A 13,753-nucleotide genomic window follows, 5' to 3' on the forward strand; every position below is an offset into this window, starting at 1 on the left:
CTCATGTCTGTTACAGCATTGACGGCGCACGGAGTGATTGTGCAGTTTAAGCAAAATCAAGCAGTCGTTATTGTCAACGGAGAAACTATTGAAAAATATTGTTTGCAGAGAAGCTGTGTGCATGGCATGTGAAGCAGCAGGGAGGGCGAAGCGGCTCAAGCTGCCGAAAGCGATAGATGTCATGGCATGCTCCTCTTGAACACAAATCAACAACGAAGATAGGACGAATCCATTTGCGTGAAAGTCAGGAAGTGTTGTGGTAATCTTCAAATTATTCGTACTGACGTAATGGGTCCGATGAAAGTGAGGGCACAACTTCTAGTGACATCCGTTGATGATTGTAGCAAATTTGTTAATGTTTATCTGCTGGAATCAAAGACGCAGGTATTTGATCGGTTTCGTGAATTTAAGGCTCTTGCTGAGACTCAAACTGGTTGCAAAATCAAGTGCATTCGCAGTGACAATGTAGGGAATACGTCAGCAAGCGGTCCAATAAGTTTTGTATGTAAAATGGTAGAGTGCATCAGATTAGTGCACAATACACACCATAATAGAGCATAGCGCCATTACATGGAATTGGATCGCCAGTGGTGAAGTGAAGCTGTAATGACGGCGGCACATATTATTAACAGGATACCGGATACTGCACGCCGTGATAAAAACCTTTTGATTTTCTTACTGGAAACAAACCGAAACTTGACCATCTTCGCGTGTTTTCACCATATGGATATGTGCATCTGGATCCAAGCAAAAGAACGAAGAAGGATGGAGATTTCATCAATGTATTTTCGGGGATATGCTGCTATCTCGAAAACATACCGTGTATGGGACTGCAAAGACAACTGACTTGTGATTACTCGTACAGTCATGCTTGTTGTGCGCCCACCTGCCAGTTATCGTAATGTGGTGTTTGCTCACAATAATACTGGCCACCAGCAAAGCCAAGGCCTAAGCGATGACAGTGATAAAGAAGCTGATACTGTGAGTCCAACACCCTCTCTACAAGTTACAGCTACACATCCCACTAGTAAGAATCGTATTGTGTACAATGGCGACTCACGACTCGAATACGGATTCACGACCAGTACTCCAGAATGATAGCTGACATTTATTAATATACGAGGATAATGGTACAATTACTCTACTTGCCAACGAACCTCTTGCGGTCACTTCGAGCATTGACTCAGGTAAACCTGTTCCATGCGGCCTCGACTAGATAAATATGAAATTAATTTTGGCTGCAACGGATGTACTTCCAGCTGTTCAGAAGCCATCAGTCCACCGTAAGCTTGCAATGAAGGCAGCTATTTGTAAGGAGAACCAATCTCATTCTCGTAATCGCCCATGGAATTTGCTTTATCGCCCTCATGGCGCAAAACATATTGGATGCAAGACATAAGTTCGATGAAAATGGTAAATCGTGGGCTACACGGCTCGTTTGATTTTCTTAGAATGTTTACATGCCCGAGGCGTGGACAATTTCTATTCATACTCACCGGTTGCGAGTATAAATACAGTTCGCATATTTTTGCTGCAGCACGCGCCTTAAGATTCGACAGTCCAATGTTGAGACCGCTTTTTAAATGAAATACTTGATGAGGATGTCTACATGACGGTATAGCTAAAAGTTCGTGCTGGTGATGAGCTTGTATGCAAGCTACGACGAAGTCATTCTGGCCTTAAACAGGCTGGTGCTGTTGGGTATAATATCATTCGAGCATTTCTGTTGATATGAGATTTGGACGATGCCGTGTGGACCCATGTCTATTTGTGCGCACCAGCAACTATGAGCAGCCCTCTGTGTATATTGCTATGTACGTTGATAATTTACTTTTTGGATGTGCGATAGATGCACCTCAAGCTCAACATTTACTCTGAAATCACTTGGAAAGGCTCGTTATATCGGAAATAGAAATTAACTATGCAATGAAAAAGGAAGAGCTATCAATCAGACAGGCGCAATTTATCAATCGAATACTTAATCAAGACCTATCTGCAGATAAATCGAATGGTCCGCTTCATAACACCCAATGTAACGGACAAAAGTTGTCCTAATGTTACACGGTCCCCGTCAAATACACTTGGTGTACTAAAGAGGATGGTCAATTACTTAATTAAAGTAATAAGACCCAGCACTCGGGTGTGGTTCACATTTGTGACCAACCCTTGTATATGTGATGCACATAGGTGCTTTCACATTCGGAGAGGATGACGGCTAGCGTTACGTTACGCGAGGTATCTAGAAAGATACGCTCGCAATACATATTAAGCGTTATCTATAGAGGTGTCATTTTGGTTGGTAAAATTAGGTATTTACATTTACTGCGATTATATATAAAGCAGTTTAAAAACTACTTTGTACTTAGTAAGTGCGCACGAGGAGTCGGAATACCGCTCCCGTCACGACACTTTACTAGAGTATTTAGTGCGTTGGGTGAGGTCGCTAACGCACCCACCACAACTACCTCACTGCACGCAAGAGAAGCTGGTTAAACCGCTTCCTCGCTGTGCCAGGGTGTGTGTCTAAGTAGAGCGTGGCCGCACTAGGACGTGCCCGCCTAAACACGACGCTATCGTGAGATAATTGGGTCACTTTTTTATATTGAAAACTCCACAAAGCACGATCGTATCGACACTTTCTCAATACGGGGACTGCCCATGGAAAATGCATCCTTTGCGCTTGCTCTATTACCTCAAAGGTACTAAACAACATGGTCTTCGGTTTCAATCAAGGTTAAACAATCGAATTAGGGATAACAGCCTATACCGATGCAAATTGGGGCGGTGATAAACAAACACGCCGCTCCACATCTGGCGTATTGTTGTTGCTTGCTGGAGGACTGTTATTTAGCAAACGGCAGAATTCAGTTTGCATTATCTTCAGCAGAGTGATCACATTGAGGCTGGAGAACTTACGGTAAAGTTTATTTCTACTAAAGACCAGTTAATAGATTTACCAAAAATGCAGCAAACGCCGCGTTTAATGCAATTAAAAAGATAGTTGAGGGGGGGTGATACGGTTCAACTGTTGCCTCGCGTCTCATTTGGCATGTCAGTGGTGGAAAGATCTACGAAATTTTTTAATTTAAGCTTTAATTATTAATCATTAATCTCACTTTTCTTTCTGCGCTGTGTTCAAGACATTATTACAGTCAGGACTATAAGGAAGTATTACTGCGTAGTACTAAAATATATTAAGGGAGCCGGTATAGCCGCACCTCCCTTTCGGTATAGCCACACCTCCCTTTCGGTATAGCCACACACCCTCCCCGTTTAAAACGTCTTACAAAATAGTTTCACTGAATGGGTAATTTCACTGGGGTCAAGCTTAGGATGAATTTGTTTACTTCACTTCTACCAACATTCGCGGAAGTGCATGCTTACCTTTCAAATAGGCGAATCTTATTGCTCTTTCTTTGTACCACCATGAGCGCAAGCAAGCCACAAGATCCTTATGTTTCAGTTTTTGTCGGCTTTCGCTCGTAGTTTCTTTGTTGAATAAGTACCTTGCTATTGAACAAAGAAATTACGCAAATATTGCGAAGTCTTTTTGCAGGCCTTTCGAGCTACAGAACCTGGCAAGGCCTGCATAAAGGTTTCTCAATGTATATTCTAGTTATCAACAAGTTGCTCCCATTACGCTACTCTCATAAATTCAGAGGTAGATAATTCAGGGTGTGGCTATATCGGTTCTAAATGTAATTTAGCGTAGGATTTAAAGACGACTCTAAAGGAATAATTGTCAATTTTGCGATATCGCGGAATAATGGAACTGTTTAATTTAATCTGTACTTTTATTAATCAAAACAAACAGACAGGGAGGGGTGTGGCTATACCAAAAGGGGTGTGTGCCTATGCCGGTTCCCTCCTATATTAATAGCAGTTTTACTTTTTCCTATCAAGGGCGTAGGCGACAGAAGTTTATGCTGGATTTCAAAAACATTGTGACACGAACTGACCGGGTAAAAATTATTACCTCGATTGAAACAAAAGGATTCAATTCATTGTCGTGGCTATGCATTAATACATTACTTCGTATTGTTTCTTGACACATCAACCATAAATTAATAAGCAAACGTATAAATATGGACTTTGTTCTCCAAACGACAAAATAAGGACAAGCTGTAACGGCCACCTTTCGCTTGTCCAGAGAAAGATGCCGTGCTAGGCGTTGCTTGGCAATTAGAGGTAAGACAATTACTGAGCGTGGCTCAGTTACATGGAGGCAAATAGCAAGAAGCTTTTATTTTTCCTTTTTAGGTCTGTGCAGACTTCCTGTCTTCCACATTAAGACCTCTGCAGCATCGGCACATGTGTGCTACAAATTAATCCAATTACAGTATATATGCCGCTTGTTCCCTTCAATCGATCTATCACGCTCTCGACAGTAGGTGCTATGTGCGTCATAGTGGGAAAGGTCGTGTTAACATCTTGACAAGACCACCATTTAGCTATTAAAACGGCCTAAAGTGTCCGACTTCGGACTGCCCCGATTTTATATTGTAAAATGTCGAAAAGTCTGTCCGTATGTTACAAACGAAACGATCTTTCGGGCAGTGTGTAAAATCAGCTCCCAAACCAAATAAATGCGTTAAAATTTACGCAAAGCTGTCGTGACTTTCTCCTGTACTTATCGTCTCACTCAAGACATGAAGGAAGCTCGTTGCCAAGGAAACGGGCGACGGTGGTCGCCCCAATGTGAAGTGGCGCTTATTTTCACTCGCATTCAGACAACACCACAGTCTGAACTGCTAAAAATCAATGAGCAACAGATACCACGACGTCGAGCACATACCAGCGTCGCCGGCGGACCTCCGCAAGATTCGCAAATTCCATCAGCATCAGGAGGAAGTCCGCACGGCTCGACAGCGATTCGCTCCGGATAGTGAGGACGAAGAGAATGTTGCCGCGAGATTTACGCCTTTGCAACCGAAACTCGTGACGAGCAAGTCCGAGGGACGAGCGAATGCGCTGCCAAGCTGGAGGAGGCAGCATTCGATCTTATCTGCTAAACCAGTGACGCAATCGACAGAGAGAGGTCCGATCGGAGTACGAGATAAAGTAGCGCGGCCATTCTTCGATAGCACTCCTGAGTTGCATCGGAGCCTCGAATCGCGATCATCCGTTTCGTCGAGTGAAACGGCGATGGGGGCCGCCGTAGCGTTAGAACAAGGATTAATCACGTCCCAGACGTACTCGAATTCGACCTACATGACCGACGAAGGGCTCGTTGCGATCGCTCAGCGAGCAACCACGCAGCTCCAAGCCATGTCGAAGCGTCCTGTAATAATCGGGCAATGGAAGCGACTCGCGCGATCAAAGCCCGAGTGTCAAGTCTACGAGTCGCTCAGTAAGGCGAAAGATCAGTTTAGTGTTATGGTTTCAATGAACTTGCCATGTAGTTTGCAAGAGATCCTCACTGTCTTTTCAACAGCGAACGAAGCTGAATTTCATCGTAGTATGGAGGCCGTTTTTGGAGACCAATATGTCTATGGAATTAACGTGCGTAGTGTAGACTGCGCGGCGTACGATGAAGACGCGCTTGGTGTCGGACGAAGAGCGAGTGAAGAGTCTTTAAATGATCAAACGTTGTCCGTGCAATCGGCCAAGCTCAAGTTAAATGCCGTGTCGCTGATGCAAAAGCATCGGTTAGTATGGAAACAGCGAAACATGACGTTTTTGGATTATTTTAAAGAAGAGCGCACGACCAAGTCGTTCACACGCGTGATGCAGACGATGGATATGCAAGACGAAGAGCTTGAATTTAGCGCCGTGACCAATTCGTCACCCACGGGCGCTTCCAATAGCCACGACTATTCAAGTCAATGCCATCTCCCGAATGGAGACGACCTGCACCAAAAGCTTCAAGGAATCGTAGCTGGATACGTCATCCAGGAAGTCACGGAGGAGAAGCTAACACGCGTGTTTTTCTACGCCACCCACCGCCATCGATCGACTGGCCAGACGCGACTACCACGCTCAGCTGTTCAGCTCTTGCGTGTCATGGTGAAAAAGGTTTGTCATCTAAAAGCCGTCGTGCTTCGCCGTCGCTTGGGGTACTACCCACTCTCTCGATTGCCAACGTCCCCAGACGAGGCCCTTTTGGCTACATATTGTGCGGCCTGTTTTGGGTCGTTCAGTTTATTGCGCAAAAAATATTATTGTCGATTATGTAGCCACTATACGTGCCGAAAATGCTCAGACTTGCACGATGTGGAAATAACGGTGGGGCTGATTGAGAGACACCGCGTGTGTGTGTCGTGCGTGCAACGCGTGGGCACTTGCGTCTTTACAATGCCATCGTTTCCTCCACTGACGTCACCTACCGTGAGTGACGAGGACTGGGTTTCAGCACGAGCGCAGCTCCCACTTGACGAATTCGACACGCCCATGATGGACCAGGATGCATCCGAGGACATTGAAGATGTGGAACTGGTGCACACAAATCAAGTTGGAAAGCTTGCGGGTTTTGTTTCAAATTTGCTGCACAGTAAACAAGACAAGAAGCGCGAGTTTCAGAAAAAAGAGCTCGCTGTTCGGCAGAAACAGCGCTTGCAGCTGACAATAGATGACCTGAACTCTTGGGCGTCAGGACCTACGTATGAGAGCACTGGTACACCGAAAGAGTCAATCTCTCTGCTAGACAGCTTCTGCACATCCAATTCATCTGCTAGTTGGTCGTCTCCATCGCCGACGGAAGCGTAAGACACCAAAGTCACAAATCTTTTTATTTTAGAATTATTCAATAAATTAGTGCTTTAGAGATTTTTTCGCTCGGCAAAGAGAGACAGGGTTGACTAAAATATAAATTAACGCGTTGTAAGACTTAGAAATGAAAGACAAGAACAATAAGTCGCACAGTACCATTGAAGTTCTGACGTCTGCAAAAAAGATTTTTATTAAGTTGCCTAGCGATAACTAAGACTCCTTACTGCCCATGAACTATTAATCTTGCGCTTGTACAAGAATATTGACTCATTAAAATGTTGTAGTAGCACAGCATGATATTAGCCAATCGGAAAAATCCGGAAAGCGACCAGTCAAAAATCCTCCGACTCAAAGCGCGTAGCACGCCTCATGGCCACCAAGGGCGAGCACGAGAAGCCTGAGGCATTGGACGACGAGCACCAGCCGGTCTGCAGTCCTCCTTCCGATCGTTATTGGTCGAAATAACCAACGTATTGACTGATTTTGCGGCGTCTTATCGACAGATTTTTAAAAAGGTGCGGCTGGATGAGGACGCGAAGGTGACTGAGGACGTGAAGAGGGTCAAAATATACGAGGATTCTGCCCCACTATTCGAAAGCGGCGCTCACGTGGTCCGTTTTAATGGTTTAATCGACTTGGATGAATTTTTCGCTAATCGACTGGCTTCCTAATTTACAGGACGTAGTAACAACGACATTGTCGGCGTCGCCTGTGACGGAGCAAGACACAGGCTTGAATAAAAGCGACACTGATCCGGTTGAAGTGAAGCCAAATATTACTGGAAGTGCATACGGTGGCTTTAGTGCGTTTAGTGGCAAGAGCGCCTTCGCAGCCTTCACGTCGCCCGATAACGTCGACGGGTTTAGCACCAAGGCCACATCCGCATTGGAATCAGATTCGGTGCAAGTTGCTCTTAAGGAACCCAGTACTTTCGATAAATTTACACCATTATCGGTCAATTCTGCCGCGTCGAGTAGTACAAACGGGTTTGCGTCGTTCCAGAGCGAATCTCCCGTGACATTCGCATCGTTTGCGGCTTCACAGCCAGCGACAGATGATGGCTTCGGTGCAATGGCTTCATCGGCATCGGCGACGGATTTCTTGGATGCCGAAGTGGCAAAGAAAGTGGAGCCAGTTGTACCGGCGTTGACAGAAGCCGAGGTAAGGTTGCATTCAAGTGGCTGGACCAGTGTTTAAATTCACGTGGCATTGGTGTTGATGGTCTGACGTGCAGCTGGCAAACGGTGAAGAGGGGGAACAGATTCTGGTTGAGGTACGTTACGTGAGAAATGGTAGATTAATTACGATGTTGTACTGATGTCCCATTGTATATGTAGAAACGCACCAAGCTGTTTAAGCTAGTGGAAAAGGATTACACAGAAGTCGGTATTGGCCCTTTGCGGGTTCTGGACGCCAAGGATACAGAAGCTGATAAGGTGACAGCGCGAATTGTTATGCGACGAGAGTCGTATCCTCATGGACCAGGCACGAAATTATTAATGAACGCCAGCTTGGGCTCATGTCTTTTGTGTGAAAAGAAGACAGAAAAGACGATGCTACTAACAGTCTTGGAGGCAATTGAGGATCCAGAAGCCGACAAAAAGTTCACTACAGTGACGTATTTAATGCGTTATGGAAATCCGAACGATTTAGATGCCGTGATTGTGCGGATCCAAGCGCATATGCACTTGCCAACTGCATCAGACTCGTCCAGCTAAAGCAGATAAGTTACAAGTGCCATGCGTAACCTGTTGGGTTCACTTCAAGCCGTGAAGTCGTATTAGTTTTGCCAGCAAAGGAAGTCATAACATTTGGCGCATGCGGCTCCGGTCGGCAGCAAAAGTATGCCGCGGCACAATTGGAGGGTAGACGGCATGGCGCCGATATTCGCTAGATTAAAAAATACACGTGTACAATCTCTTTTCGCTTGCAAATGTCAGAATCTTATATCTACAGCTAGCATCCCGAAAAAGCTCTGTAATTTCTGGTATATATTAGGCAATTCTGTCGAAATCAGCTCCTTCAAGGGCGGACCGGAATCGATTGTATCGCACTGAGTTTATTCTGTACCCATCTTACGTTAATAAAAATATTTAACTTTTGCAAGTAAAGGACTTCTGCGACGAAGGATGGCCAGCGCTGTATGCGAGCAGCACGGGGCGGCGCTATCTAAGGGTGTGCTTATCACCGTTCATGGCTTGTACGGTGGGGCACTTCCACTTCGTTTGATGGAAACGTATCTACATGCGGTATGTGGCTACGTCGTGCAGCCGTTCCGCTTTCGGCCGTATGCTCAGGAACTTGCCACTTCAGGAAGAGGTAGTAGAATGTTTAGCTGCTGATAGGTACTAAAGTTGGATGTTTCATAAATTAGAACTGAGCCACGTAATTAAAAGTCAGAAGCCACATACCACGGATGATGCCATAAACTTTGTTACACACGGATATGGAGCGTTAGTGCTACGAGTGAGTTATCAGTAGTGTTATATTTTTAAGGTCGTGTTAAAGTTTCTGGATAGGAAGCGTTTCGATCAATTGACTGGAATTTTACGAAGTCCAAGGTGGTAATGTTAGCACCGCCTAATCGTGGGTGAGTCAGGATTTTTTAATGAAGTTACGAGGCTCAGACAGCATTTGTATTGCAGGATTAGGTATTATCGTTCCATGAAAAAACATCTTGGCGTGGCTGGGTTTGGAGGGGTGGCAGCAGAAGAGTTAGCGCAGTTTAATGCTAAAGAATTGGATCAGCGGCTTGGTAAACTCCCAAGAAGGTGCTATCCACTAATTATTGCAGGAAATCTCGGTCTCAATCCATTTAATCAGCACAATTACCCGAATGACGGTCTTATAATGGTTGAAGAGACCGAATTGCCCGGTGAGTTTCGACAGCAGGTACGAGTTAGATCATGTCTATCGAGGGTAGATAAAATTACTAAATTATTTTCCATCAGGTCATTGGGGCATCACACTATTTATTACCAACTCATCCCACGGCAATCGGACTAACACATTCATTCTTTGATGCCTAATAAAGGCGTGCAATGGTATTATACAACACAAACTTTAAGAATACGTGACGTGAAATACCTTACATTCTCGTAATTCCTTGTAAAATACAAACCTATTGGCAGCAATGAATTTTCTCCACTCACAATAGCAGGTACAAAGTGTGGATGTTTTCTTTAATATTAAAAGTAGTTTAAGAATACAAAATAATTTGCGGCATTTTATGTTTTTGCTTTGTCTATAACATAATCTCAACATCAGACAGCATTTTTGGATCGCAAAACTGCTATATGGCGCTATACCTTAAGATTTTGACATATAACAAAGAGCCGGTCAATCGAAGGCCATTGCGAAATGCAGCAAGAGCGACGAGCGGATGCTGGAGTTGGAGAAGACATCTACTTCGTCGAAGCAGCTTAAATAATGGATGTCCAAGCATCAAGCCGTTACAGCGAAGCTGTGGCTTTGGATGCTAAGGCTGGTGACGGATTGCGTGCTCTGCTGAGCGAGAAGTCTTTTCTTGAAGAGCATTTGTCAGCGCATAATAAGAGCTCAAAAATTTTTAAGAAAGTAGACTGGCTAAACTGGCTCGTGCTGGTATGAGACTTGAGGATGAGACTTTCGATTGAGTGACATTTTCCATTTATGGATTTGCGGGTCGATAAATCCTTACTATTTTGCTGTGTCTTGCCGTCTTACTATGACTTAAAACCCTACCAATCGTCCGAGTTGACGAGCAGTTGTCTGCGTTGCGATTCCAAGATGGCAGTCATATTGAGTCTATGCGTTAATTTGTAGGTGGTCAATGCCAGCGGCACTGTCATGAAATGGCTCGACGTCGTCGAATCGGGTTCTTAAAATCAATGATCACCAGAATATCCAAATTCGATAGGTAGCACTAAAAGACCCATGCTCGCCGCCTCGAAGACAATTTCAGCTGAACATCAACTGTAAATTGTCTTTCATTTTTTACATTTTCAAAACTTTGACACCTTCTAAATTTAAATCCACCAACTAGAATCGTCTTTTAAGGGGTTAGCCGTCGTTTACAACTTGTGCTCTTCTATAAATCCTACGCTACTGAAGCCGCTCTGTCGTCGCGTCGTTTCGAGTCTGAGGGCGTCAAACGTCCGGAGCTTAAAAGTAATGCCGTCTACCCTTGACTTTGATTCCAAATACGTAGGCGCCTCGCGTGATTCGTTCCTTCTTTGGATTATTGACGTCAAATCATCTCTTGCGTGCTATACTCGTAATTCTCGGGATCCTTGAATAGCTCTCGCAGCAGATCTTGGGTTAGCGCGTGGCCCGGACTTGTTGCGAAGAAGTACCCATGCAGAGGAAGACCAGCGAGTCCAATGTCACCAATACAGTCCAGCATCTTGTGCCGTGTCCATTCGTTCGTAAAGCGCAAGCGGTCGTCGTTAAGAGTGGAAGACGGTCCGTTGCTACTGAACACAACAGCATTACTAAGCGATCCACCACGTGCTAAGCCATTTGATCGCATCCAATCAATCTCTTGCTCAAACGTAAAAGTCCTCGCTGGTGCGATTTCGTCATGAAATGCATCAAGTGTCTTAGCCGAATCATACCCTAGTGAAAAATAACAGAATGTGGTGCCCAACTGCATGTGCGCAAAGTTCACTTGGACTGACATTTGCAGCGTTGGGGCTTGCAAGCATGACGCGGAAGTGCTGAGGTCTTTCGGAAATGGAAGAAACCACGCTGCTTTATCGTGCTGTAAGACTTGCACTGGACGTTTGATGCGTAAATGCTTTAAAATGGCGCCCTTTTGCTCTTTAATGCCAACGCGACGGATCCCTCTAATGTACTCGAGACTGCTGCCATCTAAAATTGGCAGCTCGACGCGCGAGACTTGGCTACACTCTTTCACTTCAATGAGTGCATTGCTGATTCGTGATGCAACTAATGCGGCCATGAGATGTTCGACCGTCGACACGAATGTATCATTGAGTGCAAGCTGCGTGCAGAATTGATGCTGGCGGGCTTTCACGTTTGCAATTTGAGCGGGGACATAGGAGCGTGGCGCCCCTGTACAAAAAACGATCCCTGCATCCTGTGGTGCAGGAAGGACTTTAATCGCCACGTCCTTGCCAGAGTGAAGCCCTACACCCGCAAAGCGCAATGGTCTCTTAAGGGTGCGCTGCCATGGCATTTGACATGTGTTTTTGCGAAGAAAAATGCTATAATTTAATTTAATTTGTAGAGCTAATAAAATCGATTTATGTGCCATTACAAAATATTATTACAGACCTCGACTTGGGTGTGGTTCATATTGCGATCCACCCTTGTGTATGTGATGCATTCGCATTAGGAGGGGATGATGCCTAGCGTCATCCGTGATGACAGCTAGTATTATCCGTTACGCAAGGTATCTAAAAAAGATGCGCTCGCAATACATATTAGTGTTATCTACAGAGATGACATTTTGATTGGTAAACATAGGTTTTTATATTTAATACGATTAAATATAAATCAGTCCGAAAACTATTTCCTACTTGGTAAGTGCGCACGAGGAGTCGGATCACCGCTCCCGTGACGAGACTTAACTAGAGTGCTTAGTGCGTTGGGTTAGGTCGATAAGGCGCCCACCACAACTTCCTCACTGCATGCAAGAGAAGATGGTCTAACCGCTTACTCGCTGTGCTAGGTTGTGTGTCTAAGTAGAGCGTGGCCGTGCCCGCCTACATAATATACCAGCATGTTTAAGTCTCAGGAGGCAAGATCCGATACAATTATTAGTATTCAGTGGCCACTTTTCGTTCATGGCAACTTCAACAGTAATAACTAGTGGAGTTAGCAAAATTGTGGTCATGTCTGTAGCCGTAGTAGTTTTTCTGTGGCCGTAGTATTAATGTCTGTCCATGGCGGCAGCCATTCCTTATTTATTCCTCTATTAAAATTACTTTAATTAAGTTATTGACCATCCCCTTACGTACTCCAAGTGTACATAACGGGGACTGTGTAACTTTTGGGCAACTTTAGCCCGTTACACCATCCTCCCTTTAAAAACAAATTTACATTTCAAAATTTGTCAAAGAGGAAGGAGAAACTGCGAGCTGCTTTACGCGCCGCTAGTTCTCTCAGTCACTATAGCGACCTGTGTTTACATACACGGCGCCGAAGATGCCACCTAAAAGGGGCCACGTTGGTGGGTCGACTGCAAAGACACCCCAACCTCGCGCCAAGCGCACGCATCGCATTAACACGCCGGTAGCGTCCAATGCCTTAGTCGAAACGCAGACAGCTACTGCGGCTGTCGCGTTAGAGGGACTTAAGATCCATCCCACTTTAACAGTGTGGTTGTAGATCCGTCGCTCATTGTCGACTACAATGAGTCGACATCGTTGCCGTCACTTCATAGTAGTGATGCGGACAACGAGCTAATAAGGAAGAATGATGGCGCATTTTTGCCCATTTAAACTTCTCTCATTGCTCATAACATGAAGACAGCAACATTTACGAATACTGTCTCGTCGTCTGCGCTGGATAGCGCAAAAACCATTAATGGGAGCGCTGCCGATAGAGGCGCAGCCGCTACTCCTTTGGTCGAAACCACAGCTCTATTGCTCAGACCATTATCCATAATGTTTGTGACATAGAGGATTCTGCGCCTAAAGCTCCACCGACGACACGTGATGTTCTTGGTCGGTGTCACAAGCCAATCGTATCAAACGTGGCTATGTGATTGCATATCACTTATGCTCCCTCCATCTGAATGGCCTCGTGTGAACAGGCCAAGAACGTCGCTCCAAGAGTGCGCTCTTCTGTACGCTCATAAATAAAGTGGCGTCTTTAAATCATGGAAGGCTTAGGGAAAACCGCTTGGGCGTATTTTCCCGATCCCGGTCGTGTTGCATTCAATTGAAACGCCCGACCAATACGAGGCGGAATTCACGCGCCGCATTCATCCGCATTCCGGTGCGATGAAACAACGGTCGCAGCGAATTTATTTCGCCCGCTTGCGTGTGAAAGAAATCATGGGTGGTACTGTACCCGTAGTTTCTTCTTACAAAGCTGC

The 13,753-nt window shown here is 45.1% G+C and overlaps 5 protein-coding genes across 5 annotated transcripts; 4 read left to right on the forward strand and 1 right to left on the reverse strand.

Annotated features, from left to right (window-relative positions):
* Window positions 1-867: 867 nt before the first annotated feature.
* CCR75_001731 (uncharacterized protein) lies at window positions 868-1,098 on the forward strand (the record flags this gene model as incomplete). The annotated part of the gene is made up of 1 exon (XM_067959832.1): window positions 868-1,098. The coding sequence occupies one exon, from the start codon at window positions 868-870 to the stop codon at window positions 1,096-1,098; it is 231 nt and encodes a 76-aa protein (XP_067815884.1).
* Window positions 1,099-4,761: 3,663 nt separating this feature from the next.
* CCR75_001732 (uncharacterized protein) lies at window positions 4,762-6,705 on the forward strand (the record flags this gene model as incomplete). Its single annotated transcript, XM_067959833.1, has 1 exon — window positions 4,762-6,705. One exon carries the CDS (start codon window positions 4,762-4,764, stop codon window positions 6,703-6,705), a length of 1,944 nt encoding a protein of 647 aa, XP_067815881.1.
* A 354-nt stretch (window positions 6,706-7,059) lies between these two features.
* CCR75_001733 (uncharacterized protein) lies at window positions 7,060-8,642 on the forward strand. The gene is made up of 5 exons (XM_067959834.1): window positions 7,060-7,134; window positions 7,212-7,319; window positions 7,387-7,869; window positions 7,943-7,981; window positions 8,046-8,642. Exons 1-5 carry the CDS (start codon window positions 7,078-7,080, stop codon window positions 8,424-8,426), a joined length of 1,068 nt encoding a protein of 355 aa, XP_067815882.1. The 5' UTR covers window positions 7,060-7,077; the 3' UTR covers window positions 8,427-8,642.
* A 1,495-nt stretch (window positions 8,643-10,137) lies between these two features.
* CCR75_001734 (uncharacterized protein) lies at window positions 10,138-10,572 on the forward strand (the record flags this gene model as incomplete). Its single annotated transcript, XM_067959835.1, has 2 exons — window positions 10,138-10,311; window positions 10,513-10,572. The coding sequence occupies 2 exons, from the start codon at window positions 10,138-10,140 to the stop codon at window positions 10,570-10,572; spliced, it is 234 nt and encodes a 77-aa protein (XP_067815879.1).
* A 364-nt stretch (window positions 10,573-10,936) lies between these two features.
* On the reverse strand, window positions 10,937-11,887 carry CCR75_001735 (uncharacterized protein; the record flags this gene model as incomplete). Its single annotated transcript, XM_067959836.1, has 1 exon — window positions 10,937-11,887. The coding sequence occupies one exon, from the start codon at window positions 11,885-11,887 to the stop codon at window positions 10,937-10,939; it is 951 nt and encodes a 316-aa protein (XP_067815880.1).
* Window positions 11,888-13,753: the final 1,866 nt, after the last annotated feature.

This window comes from Bremia lactucae, linkage group LG8, assembly GCF_004359215.1.
Source record: "Bremia lactucae strain SF5 linkage group LG8, whole genome shotgun sequence".
NCBI lineage: Eukaryota > Oomycota > Peronosporomycetes > Peronosporales > Peronosporaceae > Bremia > Bremia lactucae.